The sequence below is a fragment of the Schistosoma mansoni genome, chromosome 3 (assembly GCF_000237925.1).
Source record: "Schistosoma mansoni strain Puerto Rico chromosome 3, complete genome".
Classification (NCBI taxonomy): domain Eukaryota; kingdom Metazoa; phylum Platyhelminthes; class Trematoda; order Strigeidida; family Schistosomatidae; genus Schistosoma; species Schistosoma mansoni.
This window is the reverse complement of record NC_031497.1, coordinates 11,698,887-11,720,920: the sequence shown is the minus strand read 5'-3', so window position 1 is coordinate 11,720,920 and position 22,034 is coordinate 11,698,887. Positions and strand designations below refer to the sequence as shown.

The 22,034-nt window shown below is 35.9% G+C and overlaps 1 protein-coding gene and 1 non-coding gene across 2 annotated transcripts; both read left to right on the top strand.

Annotated features, from left to right (window-relative positions):
* Nucleotides 1-1,371: 1,371 nt before the first annotated feature.
* On the top strand, nt 1,372-8,802 carry Smp_210230 (SEL-1 like protein; the record flags this gene model as incomplete). Its single annotated transcript, XM_018799221.1, has 3 exons — nt 1,372-1,443; nt 3,393-4,016; nt 8,383-8,802. 3 exons carry the CDS (start codon nt 1,372-1,374, stop codon nt 8,800-8,802), a joined length of 1,116 nt encoding a protein of 371 aa, XP_018651031.1.
* A 5,140-nt stretch (nt 8,803-13,942) lies between these two features.
* Smp_tRNA_01193_Gln_TTG.1.1 lies at nt 13,943-14,009 on the top strand. Its single transcript has one exon. It is a non-coding gene (tRNA).
* The last annotated feature ends 8,025 nt before the right edge of the window (nt 14,010-22,034 follow it).

Sequence of the window (22,034 nt, the reverse complement as noted above, 5' to 3'; positions counted from 1 at the left end):
CTTATATTCTCATTATTTTATTCATGAATACTCATCAGATCATCTTATTTATTTTTACACCTCTATGACCTTTAATTATTGTAACCAAAACATTTTATTCATTTTAACCATCTTATTATAATCTTGGTTATTAGTGTCCACATTTCCTCACGAGAATTAGTAATTTAATAAAACATTTTCATATATATATATAACTGTACAGCTTGATGATAAATTCGTACAAATTAACTGTTTACTGTATGGCTGTCAGATTTAGTGAGATAGTCTGTAATTTTGTGCTCAAATAAATTCGATTGTCTTCACTCGTGTTCTTGTTCACTACACCTAGACCGAAATCTCACTGGTGTGACTTCTGTCAAGGTTTATGCCCAACTGACAGTATGAGAAGTCTCGGACATTTGATCGGATTTAGTTCCTCCTGTACAGTAGCCACTTTCGGTTTGAAAGAAAGCTGTCGATTCGCAAAGAATGTGGTGGATTATCATGCAGTGTGGCGATACAGAACTTGGGACAGCCAATAACCTCTTATATCAAGCCTTCTCGGTAGACCTTAATTAACTGGCACGGTTGATCGCAATGATTTTGGGGTATTGAACTCACTCCAGTTGTGTTTTGAATAAATAAGTTGTAATTGTGGCAAGATCCGACATGTAATCTTGAAACAGTGCTCAGAGCCTTGCAACACACCCGTCTGAGACCTGTTCAGACACCCACTAGGGTCACACTAGCTGCCAACTGGATGGAAGCAGTCTACTCTCTCTTCATTCTTCAGAGAAGGCGATGGTAAAGTTCTAGTCTACTACAGACTAGTTGCATCACTCCCAATACTGTCGAAAATAATGGAAGGGCTGGAAAATGAACAAATGGGGGTATATGAATAAAAGCAACGTTCTCCATGAACCTCAACAGGAGTTTAGTAAATACACGTCATGTCAATTCGATCCTCTCATATTATGGGACTGATAGACTACATTCTAGGACCAAAGATACCGGTTCACATAATATCCCTTGATTTCGCGAAAGTCTCTGACACAGTACCTCATATACTTCTCTTATCAAAGGTTGTTGCTTTACTGACCTACTTTTATCCTGACTTCAAAATTACCTGGAGGAAAGAACACTCCGTACCAAGGCAAATAGGATTCAGGCACGTTAGTGAGTCTCAAAATCTAAGGTCTACTCCCGCTCTTAATCTTTATCAATGACTTTTCAGATGAAATTAACTCAACAGTACTATTCTGTACAGTCCATGCGAAAATTAGGTCTGTAAAAAACGAAGAGGATTTAATTGAGCTTCAAAAGAGCCTCACAATAAAAGAGGGATGGACAGCAAATATTGGGTTAAAACTTGATCTTTCCAAATGCCATGGTATGATAGCTCTGCCTCATTTGAGACTAGGCACTTCCCTCCCGATTGTTTCCTCAGAGTGTGGTCATGGGCTTGTGACCACTAAGAGCTTAGACATCAGCTTAAACAACACAGGGGGCCCATTCAGGGCTAACGCAACTTCATGATAAAGATATTAGATATTGGATTGAAGGCTTGCTTCATTGCGCATTTTTTGTACTGCTCGTTACGATAGTAAGTCGTGCTCGCGGCGTCTCTCTCCGCCAAACCCAGATATCTGAATTAGTTGCAGGATCACTCAAAAGCCCAGCTACCTATAGAAGTCAGCAAAATTGTAGTATTTTAATCGTAATAGCCGTCATTAAGGTATACTTGTACCCAGATAGTAGAAACGGATTCAAACGAGGCATGTGGGGCCAAATTTTGCGAACCCCATTTCTCATGCAATTAGTTCCATGTTTTGCGTGCAGTTTTGTTTCACATTATGTGCGTTTGACACTATTTTACTGATTAGAGTACTACTTTCTATCATCCCCTTTCGTACTACTACTTTGAGCGCATAGCAGACTGTTGTATGTCATGTATTGCAATAAATTTAGAATAATAGTAGTTCAAAGCATTTTATCCAGGCCAGAAGCCATTTCAAATGCAAGAACACTGTAACTTCCCATTGATGCATTTTATTTTTCTGGCACTCAATAGTTAATTGAAGTTTTCTAATATTTAAGACACAATGCAGCTTTCAGAACATGAGCGTTAAAATGATGTGCGTTAGTGACGAACGCAGATATTTTTCTTATCCAGGTTGCTGAGATAGTCCGGAACTTTCTTTTGATGCTCTCATGGTCTGTCAGTCATATTCCGTTGTGTATTTAACAATATTCACTAATCATCGAAGTTGACCATCACATTCATGCAAAGTTGTTGGGGAAAAATCTCATTTAATCTGGAATGTGGTCATTTACTTAGAAGGCATTAAGGTGAAGTATTTTTAATCTTATAGCTACTATAGCGACATCTGTAACTATTCTGCTTTTACCTCTTATACAAATATCTTCAAAACTCTGAAGTCTGTTTAAGCTGCCACAATGCAGACGACGATAGGAGAAAAATTAGTCTGTAAAAAGAGATTAGGGGAGATGAAGTATTTCGCAAATTGAGGGACGAGGAGGCAAATATAAAAGATTGATGTCCGAGATTTAGTATTGAGAAATAAAGAAACCTACATCACTACAATTCTAGTTTTTCAGTCTAGTCTACTGTGTTTGCGACACGGGCCGATTCGGAAACAGCGCATCCAAAATATTCACGGCTAGACAGGCTGTGAGCTCGGAATACTCAAGATATGACGTGTCTTCACCAAATATAAAATATGCCATCGTGGTAGGTTAGGTTGAAAATTTCATCTACTGATAAAAGAATCCCTGGATATTCAGACAATTAAAGTTGTTTCTAGAATTTTATCTCACGAAATGAAATAAAAATGAGAGTGGTCATTTTTGATACGAGTTCAAAAGAGTCTTCCATATTCTCATCTAAAAATGTAAGAGTAGAGCTTTTTGATGGTCAACATACTTCTTTGGCACACATTTCAGCTAGTCATAAAACCTGTTGAATAACTGGTCGAATGCAGGCATTATATCTTGGAATACAACCAAGGGCAGTTGTCGGTAGATATATTTATAGGCAAAAACAGGACGAATATTAAATATTTGGTCAATGCATTTTAGTTAAGGTATGAAAAGTCTGATTTTCTTTTGCTTGGTTCTCGAGACTTCATTAGGGATTATACAACTACTGACGTCAATATTCTTGGTTTAAAATTGGTTGCACCAATCCTTCTACTGTTATGACAATTGGACTGTCTCTTTAATCTGAACTGTGATCGTGACCAGCGTGGTGGGGTTATCTTTCCAATCATCTTTCTGTGGATTGTAACCATAACAAGTCTGGACGGCTGGTTTTCGTTTCTAGCCTTAACAGTAGTTATCTCTCCTTGGGTTCTGATTAACAGTGATTACTCACCTGGTTTTATCCTTTTTAGATGGATATTATCAAAGAAAATTTAAATAACATCACAGATAATGGTTTCAAGAAACCTGAAGGGAAACTCAAAACTCTAAACTTAATTCCTGACAGTGTACATCTTGTTGTAGTAAGCAAATTATCCATTCCAAAAATTATTCGTGTAAACTTACCACATCGTTCAAAAAATCTGTCTATCTGTTTGATAGTTAAAGATTTTCGCAAAGATGATTATGAACGCACTACAGAATCTTGGAAACGACGTTGGAATATGGATTTGAAAAAGTCAGAACTTTCTCACTTGGACGCACCTGAAGTGACATTTTTACCTCTGCGTGAATTAAAAGTAGCTTACCAAACTTTTGCCGCCAAACGTCGACTGGCTGGCACTTTTGATATATTTCTTGCCGACAAACGAATCGTTCATCGTTTACAAAATAAACTGGGTAAAGCATTCTACCAGGAGGTTTCAGGGAAATTCCCTATCCCAACGTCATTTTCGAAAAACAATCTTGTAGATACTGTTAGAGAGCAACTACATACATCTTTGTTTGTAATTCGAGGCCATGGGACAACTGATAGTCTCATAATTGGGGATGATCTTTTCTCTTCATCCGAGCTAAAGGAGAATGTAATATCCGTTGTAAGTAATTTTAAAATTTTCGTTCTCGATTTCACGTCCTAAATGTTTAAAGTACGTACTATGACACTCGCCTTGTTGCTTACTTGTCGTATCTGTATATTGCTTAAAAAACTAAACTATTTTGAAGTAATAATAAAAAGTAACAATCCTGTTTGCTTCCAGATATGTAGGTACTCACCAAAGCCTTACTATTTCACACGTTACTTTCTGTATACTTGTTTTAAATGACCAGCGTATTGTCACTTAAAGGCGACTGAATAACTGGCATTTAATTGTTTGTCTTAACCAAGATGTTGCATACCAAAAAACAGTAAACGAACTTACATTATGAGGTGGGGGGTCAAAATAATTTCCTTCATGAGACCCTATATGCAAATCGAAACAGCTTATTGTTTATGAGGTCTTTAATTCGGTGCAACTCAGTCATTCAGTCACTCCAACCAAGACAACTGAAGTAATCAGACGTTACAAAAGCTTTTGTAGTGAACAGAATCCCGGGTTACTAGTACCGATCAAAACGACTCAACATATATATTTGCGCAAAATGAGATGCCTTATGGGCTGAGGTCAAAATCATATTAGTCGATTTTGTCCGCAAATTATAGTGACTTATTTGCACTGTAGTACCTTTGTAAAAACTCAATATTCTTACATTTTATCAATTATTATTTATTTGAAAACAAACATTGGTACAAGGGGGACCAAATACATACGCGCCACACAACAACAATGATGTTGTGAAGAGATAGAGGATGTAAAGTCTGTATAATAAAAGAAAAACAACGAACAGAAATTAGTGTCAGTGTAAAATAGTAATAATAAAAATAATGATAAGGGAAGCAGTTCAGTTAGCAAAAATATAACCAGAAAGCATCCTTTCAGTTAAAAAAGTTACGTTCATTTTTATGAAAGTAAAAGACAGTCAGCGGAATCTCCACTGGCTTCTATTTTGAGCCATATCTAATAACGTCTCTAGTCACTGTGTTGCACCATCTGTAGGACCCCAACCAGGGAGTCGTGAAGGACCAACACAAGCCAGTCCTGCACAGCTTTCTTTCATAGCACCACATCGTGTCATAAACTGACCACCTCCTCACCTTTTCAACCAGTCCCAGTGTCGGCAAATAACGCACGACGTGGAATTCTGTGGGACGACATTCGTAGGACATATCCAAGCCACCGAAGTCGATGTTTCAAGATAGTGACACCAATTGAATTATCGTCGCTGTGCCTGAACACATGATGCTGAACCTCTGCATTACTAACATGGTGTTGCCACTGGATGTCAGCAATCTGTCGGAGACAACGATGGTCGAACACAGAAAGACGTCTAACATCCTCAACTCGGAGAGGCCAGGTTTCACAAGCATAGAGCAAAACTGCTCTCACCGACGCGTTGTGGATGCAACCTTTTACAGCCAGACTAACATCACGAAGGCGCCAAAGATGGCCCAGATTGGCATGAGCCGCTCTGGATTTCACTATACGTGCATCGATCTCATCACTCACGCCACCACCAGCACTTATGCAGCTATCTAGATACACGAACTTCTAAACTACTTTAGTCTGCTCACAGGATTAGAATCCTACCAGTTTTGTACGAGTACTTTGCACTTTGAAGGTGCAAAGCACATACCGTACTTGCGGACACTGATTGCCAACTGATTAAGTGCGGATTGCATGGTTTGGGTGTCATCGCACAGTTAGACAATAACATTTGCATACTCAAGGCCAAGAAGTCTTCCTCTAGGTAACAGATCCCCACCACCATTGCGTGCATCCATCAGAGCTGTTTCCAGAACGTCATCGATGGCAAAGTTGAAGAGGAATGGTGAGACTAGGCAACCCTGTCTAACACAAGTGCTTGAAAGGAACAATGGAGAAAGGTGTTTGTATATAGGGCTTTCAAGATGTTAATAAACTTCCAAGACACCCTTCCTCAATAGACAGTTCCAAAAAACAGTTCTTGTCCAACGAATCGAAAACGGCTCAAATGTGAACAAACACTACGATTGTTGGCCTGTGATAAGTATGATAGTGTTCTAACATTTGGCGGAGGATGAAGATATAATGAATACATCCTCGACCAGAAGGAAAACCAGCATGCTCTTCGCGAGTCAATGTTTCTCGGGTTTTGAACAACCCACAAAGTACGATGGAAGTCAATAGTTTGGACTCAATCGGAAGTAGACTTATCCTCCGATAGTTGTTACAGGAACAACGTGAACCCTTCTTAAAGATAGGGACAACTATCGACTCATTCCATGACGTTTGAACACTCTCTAATTGTCAGACCTTTGTAAAAGTTTTCGGTTCCTTAACCAGAAAGTCACCACTAACTTCAAAAAGAGCCGGAGGTAAGTCATCTGGGCCCAGTGATGTGTAGCGCTTTAAGAGTTGGAGTTCCTTGCGGACTTCCGTCTCATTTGGTGGATCAGTCGTCACCGGCCATCGAGGGCAGGACAGTCTGATTGATGTTGCCGGGGCAACAGACCAGTTGAAGTGCTCCTCAAAAAATTCTGCCCATCTTCCAAGAAGTCGACAGATGTTAGTGGTTGGCATCTTGTCATCTTCACAGATTGTTTCATTCACACCAGACTTCTTGCTACCAGTGACTCGGATGAGTTGGAAGAGCCTCCAGCAGTTACCAGATGCAGCTGGTGCTTCCGACTCATTGGCGTCCTCCGACCACCAGGCTTCTCGGTTCTTACGCAAGCTTTGCCCTATTTAATTGCGTGAAAGTCTTCGTTTGAGGTCAAACTTGCTGTCACCCGGAGTAGATCAGTATGCTTCAGTGAGTTGTAAGCAGCCTGAATAAACCCAGTGCATAAAAGCGGGACGTTTTGCGAAGCCGCAAGTGACTTTACCGTTATTCGACCTGCGACCAACAAGTCCCCATCGGCCATCCAAACGACTATCTTCTGCGCCTAGATGCCCAGCTTTTTCATTCAAGTGTCCCGCTAGTACTACAATATATGTCGAACAGTTTCTGTAAAGGAACACATAATTGGTGGTAGAACTCATCCTTGATCGGATCCGAGTTTCAATCTGTCAGAGCGTAGGCGTAAATGATAAAAAAATCTTTTCGTACGCTGACTTCTCACTTTGGTGAAACTTTCTAGTCTAACAACATATAACTGCTTGTTAATGGGAATCCAGTCGGTCAGTGTTGCCTCAGCCCTAGCGCGACAAACGTAAAACAAGCTTTTCGAAGCGACAGATAGAGAGAAAATTTGCAGTACTTCATTAGAGTCTTGAAGACGAGTTTCGGATAGGCAACAGATATCGATATTAAGGCTTTGTAAAGCCATAGCTAATCCTATCTGTTGTCCGATCTGCATTAATGTGCGAACGTTGAAGGAGGTTAATTGGTTTCAGAAAGACTTTCAGTATTTGTATTTGGAGGTAACATTCAACTTTCGATCAATCAATGAATTGAGGTCGTTTAGATAGGACAGGATTTCCACCATAGGCGAGCCGCTGTATAAAATGTGCAAAATGAAAATAAAAGGTAATACATAAGTGACATAGTATAAGAGAAATAAGAACGAATGTTATCAAATGATTGTGAGTGGGGTTTTTCTGAATGAGAGTTGAATCAAGAATAGTTTTCCCAGTAGTAATAATCATTTGGTTTGTGTGAGGGCTGGAATCCTGCCCGAGTGCCTAAACCGAATCAGGTGGTTTTCTTAGGAGGCCACACCCGAAGCCTTTGACCTCAAGGTCTAATCCACAAGACAGTGGAGCAACGTTATGAAGTGCAGTCCCATGGTAGTTGGTGACCAATAATAGGTTCATACAGCTTTTATTCCCTTAGGATCCTGGAACCAATGTGCACCGTTGGTTTGGAATCGGGGTTTTTCAACTCCCCTAGGTGGATCCTCCATATCCACCAACCCGGTTAAGGCGCTGAACATTCTGTTTTCGTCCTCTCAATTTCGTAAACAGCACCTCCGCCACGAGAAGGCAATAAGTAGGATTTCCCTGACAGTAGCTATAAACGCCTGGCTATGTGAGAGCATTTCTAGAGGGAGAGAGGATTCTTCCCACCCTTGGCCGTACCAGAGCTGGTTCTTCTTGGTTTTTAACATTTCCTCATCTTATTTCAGCCCACAATGAGAAAAAGTTTTAAGCTGACAAATTAGAAGGGATTTAACAATAGATTCTGACTCTGCTTTTCACCAGCTAAGAGGACTTTCGTTAGATCATAAAATACTGAGTTTATGAATCACTCTGTGAGTCGCTATCCAGGTTCCTAGTAGTTCTATAATCAGTGTGACCATTATGAAAACTAACATTTTTATTATTTCCATACAACCCCCAATTTAGAACATCAATCTTTTAAATTTCTCGTTTATCTTTTTAGTGTGAAAAAATCTGTTCAGAATGGCCAGGTGGTGGTATGGCGAATATCCGTTCTATTTACATTCAGAGCTCAGGTATCTCTATTCCTTTGTACTACGATGAAACAGAAGCACCTTTAACCACAATAAGTGAAAAGTTATCGAGTCTTCCTAAATCTGCCCATCGAAGATCTTATGCACTTATTAAGAAACTTAAAAGCTCAGAGGATGGTGTGCCAATCGTTAGTCAACCTAAAAAGTCTCAAAAACCACTTAAAAGATTACCGAAAGAACTCGTTTCACAAATTGCAGATGATCTTCCTTTGACATCAGATGAAATCGACAAAATTTTACGCAAACGGAACTTCGAAGATAGTAGCATCCCTCAAATAAAGTTAAGACGAAATAAAAGGATTTCACGTCGTAAATTTGCAAAAATATAGTTCATTCTTGTCAACGTTACTTTTTCTCTTAGTACAGTTTTACAATAAATTAGTACGTCTGAAGAACAGACATTTACATTTTTGTAAGGTAATTTCGTTGCACATTTGGAAAAAAATCAGTTGTTTAATAATACGATGGTCCTGGAACCTTCCCGTGTTCACATTTTGCATAAGGTATGTAGCAAAAACTTCAGTCACTTAAATACTTGCATTTGTTCTTATGAACTGGTTAACTGATAAATCTCCGCTTAGCTATTAGTCGGTAAATTATATTAGTTGAAGGAGGTCGATGTTCTGTAGTTCATTAAGTGTTAAGTTAAATACATAGCAGGACGTGTTCTACTGCGATTCTACTAAGTATCCGTATCCCCGTTATACTAAGTTTACAGGTATTTATGTACTAATTCTGAAAAAACATTGTTTCATACCTGATGGCCCTTTCCGATTGAGAGCTATGGTGTGAAACAACAGTATTCAAAGCAATGCCTTCGTATTTTCGTGGTAATCACTATGACCTTTCAGTTTAATTTTCAGTTTGAATAGTAATTTTTCCATTATTTTTGGCAAAGGGAAGGTTATTGCTGTAGAACTAGACAACTAAATATCAGATAAATTAGGCTGGAAGGTTGCGTTTATCAGTATTGTATTAAGTCAGTCCTCCGATTCTTTAGACATTCAACTATGAAAGCCGACTATTATTTTGAGTTGTCTTGTTATCTGCGTATTACTTGAACCTTTATGCGATCAATATGCACTATAAAACTAGAATCTTCGTGTTCAGTCAACGCGATCTCAACTATGTCAGTCAGCTACAATGTAGGATCAGGCACATATATGCATCGGTCCAAGTTGCCACACCTTATTAGTACAACGAGACGAACACCAAATTCATAGAAGCAGTTACTTCAATGGTAGTAATATATAAAAGAAAGATTGTGTATAGGGATATAATACGGGAAAAATTAGTTGGTAGAAAGAAAGGTATGAAGTAATTTTAACCTCAAGGTTTAATGGGAGACAGACGGTGTATACACCTATGTCATTGTGATCGATTCTGGGCCATGTCACCCAGAGTCTCGAACCATTGGTTACAATAGTCACGTGGACCCCAACCAAGTAGTCTTCATCTGCCAACATGGCTCAGACTAGAAGTTAGTGGCTTCAAGCATCGATGCCACGTTTTGGTTTGGTCAGCACTAACTTTCTTCCAACCATCCCCAATACTAGTCAACATTGCGCGTCGTGGTAATCAGTGTTCAGGCATACGTAACACATGGCCCAACCATCTCAGTCGATGAAGATTCATGACCTCATCAACTGATTTACCATCACTCCCCAATACTCTGTGTCTAACCTAACTAATACCTACCCGGTGATCCCAGTAGATGCGAGCAATATTTCTAAGGCATCTGTGGTCAAATACTAGTGACTTACGAGTATCTTCTACTCTTAATGTCCACGTTTCACAGCCGTAAAGTAGAACAGAACGAACTGCTGAGCAGTATACTCGTCCGTTAATTGATAAACGGATATCTCTCCTTCATCATAGGTGACGTAAGTTGGCAAAAGCCAAACGAGCTTTCTAATCCGTGCTGAGATTTCGTCAGACACTAACTTATTAGGGCCGATTAGACTTGCAAGATAAGTGAAGTTGTAGACGCGTTCGACTACTTCACTCTCTATCTTTAGTTCAGGTGTTGACGCAGGCCAGTCCTGAAGCAACTACTTACATTTAGAGGGGAAGAGATGCATCCCAAACATCCAGGCATTTTCGCTCAGTGCTACCAAAAGACTCTACATTTTATCAGTGTCTTCGCTAAACAGGACTGTATCATATGCACATTCTAAGTCGATAAGTGGACTTCCTGGTAGGAGATCAATGCCCGAAAATTCCGTCGACGAGAACGATATACACAGGTGATTCTCCTCGACATTCGATAATAAGATTAAGGTTTGCTGCACTTGCAAAATCTCCCCCTATAGTCAGTTACTCCGCATGTTTTTCATTTGTGGTTAATAAATGGACAGAAACGGGAGACATGCCGTGCCCCAGAATGCCAGAAACTTGTGAGAGGCCTTGGAAAGACACGCGAATTAGAGTTCTGGACATCAGACATTCAATTTGGGCGAGAAAAGTTTCGCTAATCATGCTTTATGACATTAATGATGCGATCTGTGTGGGAAATTTTCATCAAATCAAATGAATTAGGATTAATGCCAGATGTATGGATGGGATTCGGTCCTTTGACCATTTTAGTATCATTTTTAAGATTAATAACACGACATTCATTTGTAATATTTTTCAGCGTAAGATTGGGATCCCAGATTTTAGCCAGAATATTAGTCAACCTAATCGCTAAAATTGGACCACCATATTTAAAGACCTCTGGAGCTAATCCATCTGGACTAGCTGCTCTTCCTCATTTCAGATTGGCTATAGCTTTTCGAACTTCAGCTAGAGTCGGCAGACCTACTTCAATGTTCCATTCATGTTGTCTGGGAATAGTAGGTAGTTGTACTGTAGCTGAAGGCCAGCTGAACTGCTCCTTAAAGTGTTCCGCCCATCTAAACTGAGAGCAGATAAGAGTGTCATCTATTTTCCCGAAATTGTCTCATACTTGACTTCCTAATTCCAGTTTCTTTTATTAGTCTGAAAAGCTGTCTTGTGTTACCTACAGTCACCGCCTTTTCCATCTCTTTTGCTTTCGTTGCCCACCACTTCTCAAGATCGTTCCATAGACTTTTGGTTAACCTAGATCTGATTTGCTTTCGCTCTTTATCGTGTTCGGGGCCTGATGGGATGAGTTTACGAGAATCCATAAGTGCAGCACTGGTTTTCCGTAACTCTTCGGTTCAGATCACTAATAGATGTCGCCGCTGTTTCTACAGCTGTTTGTATATCTTTTTAAGCAACATCTGGATCAGCCTCGTTTTCAGAATCGCCGAAAAATGATCTCAGTTGTTCCTGGAACCCTTTTTTGGCTTTTTCGTCATTGAGTTCAACTTTCATGGGTTTTCATGATTCAGCTTTTCTGCGTCCAGTGAGGGGCAAGCAAATGCATGCTCGTATTGGAGCATATCTGGAGTCCAAACAGGTATTCCAGATTGAGTGACAGTCTCCTATCGAGCCTCTCCAACGATGACTGATGGTAATATGGTCTATTCTAGTCCATCTTTGGTTTGATGCAGATGGTCGCAATGTTAGACGATGTTTCTCCTTATGGTTAAAGTTAGTGCTTGCTAAACATAATCGATTATCTTAGCACAATTACAGCAGACGATCACCACTGTCTGTTCACTGAGTCGGATTACTAAAATACCCACCTAAATGTCTTTCTGTTTGGTCTAAGCTACATAATCGGGTATTAAAGTCACCTGCTACAAGTACTATGTCTGAGCGTTTGGTTTTATGAAGAAGTTAAGAGAGCTTTCTGTAAAAGTCATCTTTCACTTCATCCGGGTATCAGTCAGTTGCAGTGTAGGCAGAAATGACGAAAAGGTAACGACGCGTGTCCCTATCCTTCAGAGTTCTTACGGAGCCGTTTAGTCGAACAGCATATAGGCGACTGTTAACAGGAACCCATTCTAATAGTGGTTGTTCTGCTCTCGTACTTAGTTCTATGCCTACACCTGCAAGTCCACGAGAACTATCCATCGGGTGGCCAGATAAACGGAGGGTGTATTTCATCGGCTGTTCATTTTGGCGAGGTAAAGTCAAGTGAATGACCACACTAGGATCCTGTATAAGTGTTTCGGGGACACAGCATACATCAATCGTACGAGACTCTAGGGTCTTAGCCATAGGGTGTGTACGTTGAAGGCTCCAATGTGTAGTTTGGAGCGAGGTTTCAGTAGACCTGGAACAGTGTTTCGACTTCGCCTTCGGAACTTGAGTTTGCTGCTTTTAGTCTTACCGCTCTTCAAGCGACCTGTTTGGCATTGTAGGACTTTGAGGAACGATTGTTCCAGCCAGAATAGCTCGATTGGTTCGTTACTATAGGAAAGCCCAACCACCACGTCAAGGTAGCAGCAACGGTCGGGATCTAAACTAAGTGCTAAAGCATAATGTTATTTCCCATGCATTTCGCTGAATAGCCAGTAAGTTAAAGAAAGACTTTAGAAGGTAGCTTTATATCTGTTTTTGCAAAACTTCTGTATGAAAAACCAATTTAATGGCAACTTACTGTACAGCATTTAGTGGAATTTGAACTTTTTTAAAATCAATATTTGCTAATTGTAGGAAATAAACAGATAAAAACTTCTGAAGCTATTTTTCGGTTATATATATATATATTTGAGCACAAAATTACAGAATATCTCACTAAAATCTGACAATCATACAGTAAACAGTTCATTTGTAAACTATTAATCAGTTGTCTCAATATTGACTGTTCTTTCTGCAAATATCAGTCCATCGTCTTTGATTTGATTGTTCATGTGTTTTTATACCAATTGCGTTCCGTTCCCGTTGTTTGCTTATCGATCTTCTACAGAAATACATTCCATGCCTGTCCATCGTTATATATTACTTATGTGGATATAAGTGACCCAGACTACCATACTACTGCTACTCTTACTACTAATATTGTGAACTAGAATACAGGTGGAGACAAAAGTCAATATAATTGGATTTCGAATCAGTGGTCTTGGTATCAAACGTTAGCAACGAGACTTATTGTTCTTAGTTTTGATCCCTGGAGAGATCCTGACTGAGAACCTTTGAGAAGTTCAATGTTATACTGTTCAATGATCCCTAGTTTTACTTGATACCCCAATTAGTCTCAATCCATGATGGACATAATATAAAAACAAAACTAATCTCTACAAAACATCATAATAGAGATATACTCAATTAATACAGTACTTCTTGACAGGTATTCCATTAATGGGCAAATTGGAATTGATGTTTTTGTTATTCTTCGATGAATGATTACTCGTAAATTAAATATACTGTTTCCGGCAAAACGATATGTTAAACAAATTCAAAATCTTAAATTTCAACTAAGAACTATTATTTTTTCAAAACTAAATAACTGAAAAATAACTCAAAATACTAACACATCGATGGGAAGATTCAAACAAACAACACTAAATGAATTTGAACTTCACCCCATCGCACAAGCGAGTGGCTATGAGGACTCAGTGGCCGAGTGGATAACGCGATGGCGTTTGAAGCGATAGGTACTGGGTTCAAGTCCCAGAGTGAACATCAACTCTGAGATGCAGGTACATCCAGCTGACGAGTCCCAAATAGGATGAAACGCGCGTCCTGGATTCCACTGCTAGCCACTATCCATCTTTGCTTACAATGCTTGTGAATTAAGGCTATATCGAGGCAATACGCACAGTATGAACATATACCAATTAGAGACTGACCAGTTGCAGTCCTAACACATCGATGGGAAGATTCAAACAAACAATACTAAATGATTTATACTTTAAAAGGGTTTAGCAAATGACTCATTAAGTTGAATGTATTGAAGAAATATTTGTATTTTTAAACCATTTTCTTCTAAGTAATTACTACATTAAACAACCAGATAACACCTTACTAAATAGACATTTAAAATTTGGTCGTATTTGATTCGTCAATATGGAACGATCTACAGTATTCTGAGGGGTAATCCAATTAATTATCTTCAGAAAGTTGAGAACTGAATTTACCGTAATTTATATAGAAATTTCGAATGAACCATAACTTATCAATCTGACAGTTTTTTTAGCTTCAAGAATGTATGTACTCATAAGTAAGGTGAAATTTTATCATTAACTAAGAAAACAAACAAGTTTTCCTACTATAAACCATGCATACAAATAATGGCATATATATAATAGAACAGTTTTCCTGTATGATGCGGTTATTTATGTAAATAAAATGTTTAAGAGTTATTCGATCAGACAATAAACATTAGTGATAAAATTTCATCACTATAATAGTAGAGATATCGAATAAAATCTTTGCGTAATTCAACAATTAAAATGATATGCCACTCCTGAAGTACTTACTGGACTATACTGAAGAGACAACTACAAACATGAAGTGTGGTGTGTGCTACTGATGTCGACAGATATAAGTAGTATGTATCACCAATTGAAAGTGAAATACCTGGAGGCAAAGAAGATCAAAGAGAAGAGACCTAGAACAGAGAATGATCTGTAAGGAAATGAAAGAACAATCAAATCTAAGACAATTGACTGACCTTTTGCAAGTGAATGATTTACTGTATGGTTCTCAGATTTTACTAAGAGATTCTATAATTTTGTGTTTATATACATCTGGTTGTCCCTAATGGTGTTCCCGTTCACTACAGAAGTCCTTATATAAAATTTGTCCTTAAAATGTGTTGTTTCTCGGATATATCTAAAATAACTTAGTTCTAGGAGTAAGAAAATATGTTCTTACAGATAGGATCATTCGTTTTCATATAATTAAAAGAAAAGCATGTGGTACATTTTATTTACAAAACGAAATGATGTAATGGTTCTCCTAAAAGAGCGAACTGTACAGTTGGAATCTTGTGTAATTTCTTTGAGTTGTAAAACGTTTAAAGCCATCTAAGCAGATAATCTGAAATGAATTTGTGAAATGAACATAATGTCAACACTAGATTTTTATTTATTCAGTACATGAGTTTATTAGAAAAAACAAACAAACAATAATGGATGTAGAAACTAATGAAGAAAGTTTTTTTTCTAAATTAAGTAACGTTTTACTTATGGGTATTTTAAAATTTTGGTAACATTTATTTTGATATGAACTCGACCACACACAAAAAATGAGGGAAGTTGTTTCAGTTATAATTTATTATTATTTAATTATCGGAAGGGGTTTTGTGTATGTTATAGTAATTTTAATAGTTGAGATCATGAATCAACTGAAGCTAGACCACCATGGAAAACCTGGAAGCACTGGACGGCCGTTTCGCGCGAGAGCGCGAAACTCATAGGTCCTGGGTTCGAATCTCGCTAGGCGGGATAGTGGATGCGCACTGCTGAGGAGTCCCACAATAGAACTGTAAGGGTGGCTCGTTGGTAAACTCAAGGAAGCCTCAAGAAGCCCAGAAACAGCCAAAGACATTCCATCCAATCACTGCTAGGGGAACATTCTAGAATGTCGACGTGTAGCTCCCCTATTGGCTAAATAAGAACGACCACCTATGTGCCTATTGGCTGTCCGAAATGATGATTTACTTTCAGCCAAAAAAAATATGAATACATGAGATTTTTGTACTATATTTGACACTTTTTGAGAATAAAATTCCTACTTAGTAGTCTTCTGTCTTCTCTCTTGCGACGTTGCGGGTTCGATCGTTCAAGTAGTTTAGTAGTACGCGGCATAGCAAGAATCAAAGCTCTAGATATAAAAAGAACGAAACGGCCTCCCAGTGCTTCCAGGTTTTCCATGGTGATCTAGCTTCAATTGATTCATGATCTCAACTAATAAAATTATTATTTAATTATTTTTGTAATTAACTATCATTCATTTTTAGAATTGAGTTGATTGAAAAAAATTTCTTGTTTGTGATATCATTTCATTTATTCTCTCTTGAAATATCTTAATGAAAGAATAATTTTACTTAGATTATCTGATGTCGATTAATTACAAAAAAGATGAGTTCTAACATAAATTAACATATACAAGCCATCTTTTTTTAATTGGCCACTTTCGATGATAAAGAATAGTGTGTCTGATAAATATTACAATAGTTACTACTACTACTACTACTATTACTATTACTATTACTACTACTACTACTGTAGTGTGGTCTACTTATATCCATATAAGTAGTATATGGTGATGGTCAGACATAGAATGTATTTTGACAGAAGACCGATAAAGAAAGAACTGAAATGAAGCGCAATTGGTAGGAAAATGCATGAACAATGGAATTAGAGAAGATGAGCTGATATTTACAGAAGGAACAGTGAAAATTGAGACAATTGTTTGTTATTTTGCAAATCAACTGTTTACTGTATGGTTATCAGAATTTAGTGAGATAGTCTGTAATTTGTGTCTAGATACATCCGATTATCCCCAACAGTGTTTTGTTCACTACACTACTACTACTATTACTACTACTACTACTATTACTACTATTACTATTACTACTAATCTATTGTATATCCTCAAGTTCCTATTATATTCAAATTTGAATTTGCTTCATATTTATTCTTTCAGTAGTATATTCCATTCTGTTATATTATTTTACTGTCAATTAAAAGACATCACTTAATTATAATGAATATATATTTTAAATCAAAAGTACCATATAAAACCCGCATGTAATCTTTACTTTATCTAAGGTGAATGATTCATTTGTGACTAAACTTTATAAATTCATTTTATTTTATTACATACAACTGTATTATTAAATAAATCATTCAGCGACAACCCGAAGAGTTCATCTTATGTCCTTATAGTTAATTATTATTCTGAATAGTTTCATCCATGTTGAGGAAACTTTTACCAGGTAGTAAAATGTATAATAGAATTATTGATCCAATATTTCTACATTGTAAATATTTTTTTTCATATTTTCATACTAATTAGTTGACTGTATTATGTTTTAAAAATCTATTGATGAATATTAGTTATTATTGGTAAGCTCAATTGTGATTGTATTTAAGGGAGATGCTTTTTGGTTACTAGCTTGATAAATCATTTACTGATCTATAAAAATCCACAACTTACTAATCATGTTTTGAATTTTTTTTTACTTTATTGAATCTAAAACCGCCTGTAATTATTTCTCAGATCTAACTAACATGCTAGAATTTATTTTAATATAACTACTGTTAGAATAATACAACATAAATATTCTGCTTCCTTTCTGGTCATCCATAATGAATGTATATTAATCGGCTATAGTATTTCTGGTTCTAATCTAATTTTCCATGAATCAATTAGGAGACATTTAAGTATCAAGATAGTATTTCCAGTTTCCTTTGTATACTCATATTCAAGGCTATTAAGCTAACAATTCTTCCATAAAATAAATATAAAGACTGAATGACGAGTATAAAGAAGTGTAACTAATCTAAGTATACGAGAAAAATTTATAAGATTAATTTTTCGATTGTATTAAATATGAAAAACTTTGATAAACTATAATTTAAAGCCATGTATTACTCAATAAAAACCAATATAAGGGGTTTTTTGTAGAGATTTTTAGTAATTTTTATATATATAGTTGAAATCATGAGTCAATTGAAGCTAGACCACCATTTAAAACCTGGAAGCACTGGACGGCCAACTCGTCTTATTATAGGACTCCTCAGAATTACGCATCCACGAACCCGAGATTCGAGACTGGTAGGTCCTGGGTTTTAATCATTCAAATATATTTCGTATTTCAATCATTATTTTCAGGAATACCATTCCATAAAATCCATATTTATAACCTAAGTAAAATTATATTTTATTTATATAAGAACTTTCATCTAAATTAGAGCGAATAATTTCACAGTATTTGGGCGTCTTGAAAAAGTTTGGACTAGATTGTCAGGCAAAACATTGGATTTACTTCAAATTCATTCACTGAGATTTTACAAATATATTCTTCCTATTTAATAACTGAATAATAGTTTAGAAGATTTGCTTAAATATTAAGAGACACTTAAACAGTTGTAAAAGATATTATGTATGTAAACTAAAGAATGTATTTTTACTGTTTAATCATTAACATTAGAAACTTAATTATTCAAATAATTCATCAAGAGCTATATAAATTCAGAGAAGAAATACAGTTAAGTCAGTTAGATGATTGAAGGGAATGTTATATCTAAGATTTCATTTTTAATTGGAAAGTATCAAATAGCTTGAACATTTTAATCAATGTCATTCTTTATTACTCATTTGTGCGTCTACTGTACTGACGCTTAGTCTAATGCTATTAGCATTGACTTTTCTGATAGCAATATGGGTTTAAAGACGACATGAATTTTTTAAAAGATGAAAAGACCCATTGGAAAATGACTGTAAATAAATTCAAAATATTAAAGAAGTTAATATTTACGATTATAAGAATTAAGTGAATTCAAATATGTACCTCTATGGCATACACAGAAATCATAGCTGATTATTATGTCATATATGGTATATTATACAGTTATTGTAATTTCGATTATAGTGGATAGTGCGATAAATAGTTTCCGAACATGTTTGCAATTAGAAATAAGCTTCCTATTCTAATTAAATGTTCATTCGTTTCGTAAATATTTTCCTAATAATTTTAAATCTCTACTGAAATTACGTTAAATAGAGAAACATATTTGGCGAGTTTACAATTTATGGACGAACCTGTAGTATCGGTTGTTATGTTAAGCCCATATACTTTATTCTAGCTTCTAGACAAGCTAATTCACCTATCCATCATGAGTCATGTTTTCACCTTGTTAATTATTCACTTATTAACCCTGACCATTTTTATATGAGCGTATGTGTGTGTACACTTCTTATCCTATTTATCACATGTCTGTCATTTATTCTTGTCTGACTATAAATACTAATTAACACTTGATTAAAGCGAGTTCGCTTACCCGCCATCTCCAATGCGTGTCATTTTTGTTTTGCTCGCTGATATTTACTCATGTGCTTATAAATATATTTCCTTGAAAAAGCTTGGACCAGATGAAAATAATGTTCAGACAGAGAAAAATTTAAAAAAATTTTTTAAATTTTCTTAAAAAATAAAAACAACAAAAAAAGATGAATTTTTTATTAGAAATTTAATGTTTTACTTTTATAATTAATAAAGTGAACTTTTAACCTTGTACAGTTCAATTTCATATGCAGTCGATCTCTTTAATTTATAACTGTTGATTGTTTTTATTTATTTAAATCAGTAATTGAACAAAATAAAGTTTTATCTTAATTTCATAAGTAAATAAATAATCTAAATTGTTTAAAACTATTAATTTTCATTACTTTTTTTATATTATCAATTAAATTGAACATTGAACAGATATAAGCTAGCAGTGGGATCCAGGACTCGCGTTTCGTCCTATTTGGGACTCGTCAGCTGAATGTACCTGCATCTCTGAGGTGATGTTCACTCTGAGACTCGAACCCAGTACCGTCCGCTTCAAACGCCATCCCGTTATCCACTTAGCTACTGAGTCCTGAAATCTAACCAGAGACTGATCAATTGTAGCCCAAAATAACAATGGAAAGATACAAGTAAACAACAACAAGTGAATTGAACAGATATGTTAATGGTTAAAAATGAAAAAATAACATTACGTAGAAATTATTTTAAAAGTAACTATTTAACATTTTTAATTAGGCAAACATATGACGTAACTTTGTAGATACTACTTTGAAAAAGTTATACATTTAAAAATTTATTTAACTAGTAAACTACTGAAAAAGTAATAATATTGGATCTATCGGATTTGTAAGCAAAAAAGAAGTTTCCTATTTATCATGTTATCATTATTATTAATTTTACTGGACGTAATACGGATTGTTGCCAAGTTGGTTACATTACATATCTTCAACGAGACTATTGTAGCTTTGAAAGTAACATTAATTGATTATCGAAAGAAGCTATGACCGGTTCCTTCAAAATAACCAGCTGGTTTAAATACGATGTCTACTTTTACGGTCAAAACAGACTATTTATACGGTCGTTATTCTCGACTACTTTTATTATTTTGTTGATATCCCAAGGGTTTAGAATTAAAATCCTTCATTTCTTTCTGCCCATTTGTTATCAGTATTCGCTGTCATTACGTAACTTTGAATTTAGTTGCATTTTATCTGACCCAGTTTTGTTTTGACCTGAGTCTGTCTCATTTCTTTTCATTTGTCCACCATATATATATATATATATATATATATATATATATATGATACGAACGTAAAATGCTTCGCCAGCAGTTATATAACAAAGTGGTTATTTTGAGTCACATCTACATTCCCCAGGAATCAACGGAATTTGATAAAAAAAATATTCCAAAAATTTCAAAATATTAAAGTCACGTTTAATTCTACTTTCGGAAATCTTGGATAACTCGAGTATCTTAGTTATTTTGTGACCAAATCATGAAATAATTAGGTCCTATAATGAAAGTGATTATTTTCAAACTAATGAAATTATTTTTATCATAAATGTTCACAAATGAAGTGGATCAGTTCTCCAGCTTTTTGAATGACATTACATCACAGAAAATGAAGGAAATAGACTTTTAAACAAATGATACGTCTGATGTAAGCAAAATACTTCTGTGAAATATATGTACATAAATTTCAAAACAAGTTAGTTGCAATTTAATTTTAAAAAAAACTTTGTGACGTTTTATGAATTTATATTGACCACATTCTGGTTCCTTTAAAATTTTATTATTCAAAAGAAAGAGTAATAGTTTCTCAGGATTACATTAACATTCATAAATAGTAATTAATACAGTGTTGGTCACTGAGGGAATATATTCTATACAGTTTGTATGCTGGGGTTATACCAGTTTCTGTGTAATACCTTTAATATTATTCTGCTTTTTCATAAGTTTGGTATAGTCATAAGTTAGTACATTTAATAATCATTGAAATAGGATTGGAGTTAAAAGGCACCTTAAGTATTATCTATATAATTCTTTGGCGTATCAATCGTAAATAAAAATATGTATGTTCAGCCTGAAAACCGTTTTTGCTTTTCATAAAATGAATTAAAAGCATTTTCAGGGCATCTTGAATGGTCTCGAATATTGTGGTGTACTTGAGAAGTTTAATTGAAGTAACAAGCTATATAAAAATACAACCTCAGTGAAAATACAATCTCCTATAGAGATATAAATGAAACCATATCAGTAAATAAGTGGAAAACGCAAAGTATAAATATTAGAACCGCGACTCTGTCAGGGATCTATGCAGTAGGTGTAGATTTTTAAACAGTCCCATATTAGAAAAAATAAATATCAACTGGTGATCCCTGGTTTTCAATAATTATCTAGTTAAGTTCTTTAAATGATATAACTTCTTTGATATATATATATATATATATATATATATATATATATATATAACTGTTGAATTTAGCTTCTCAAAGGAGTTTAAGTAAATAACAAAAGACAATTGATGATTTCAAATATCATCTTGACGACAAATGTTTGATACATATTAAATATCAGAAGGGGTTTTGTGGAGATTTAGTATTTTCATAGTTGAAAGCGGTGAGTCAATTGGAGCTAGACCATCATGGATAACCTGGAAGCACTGGACGGCCAGCTCGTCC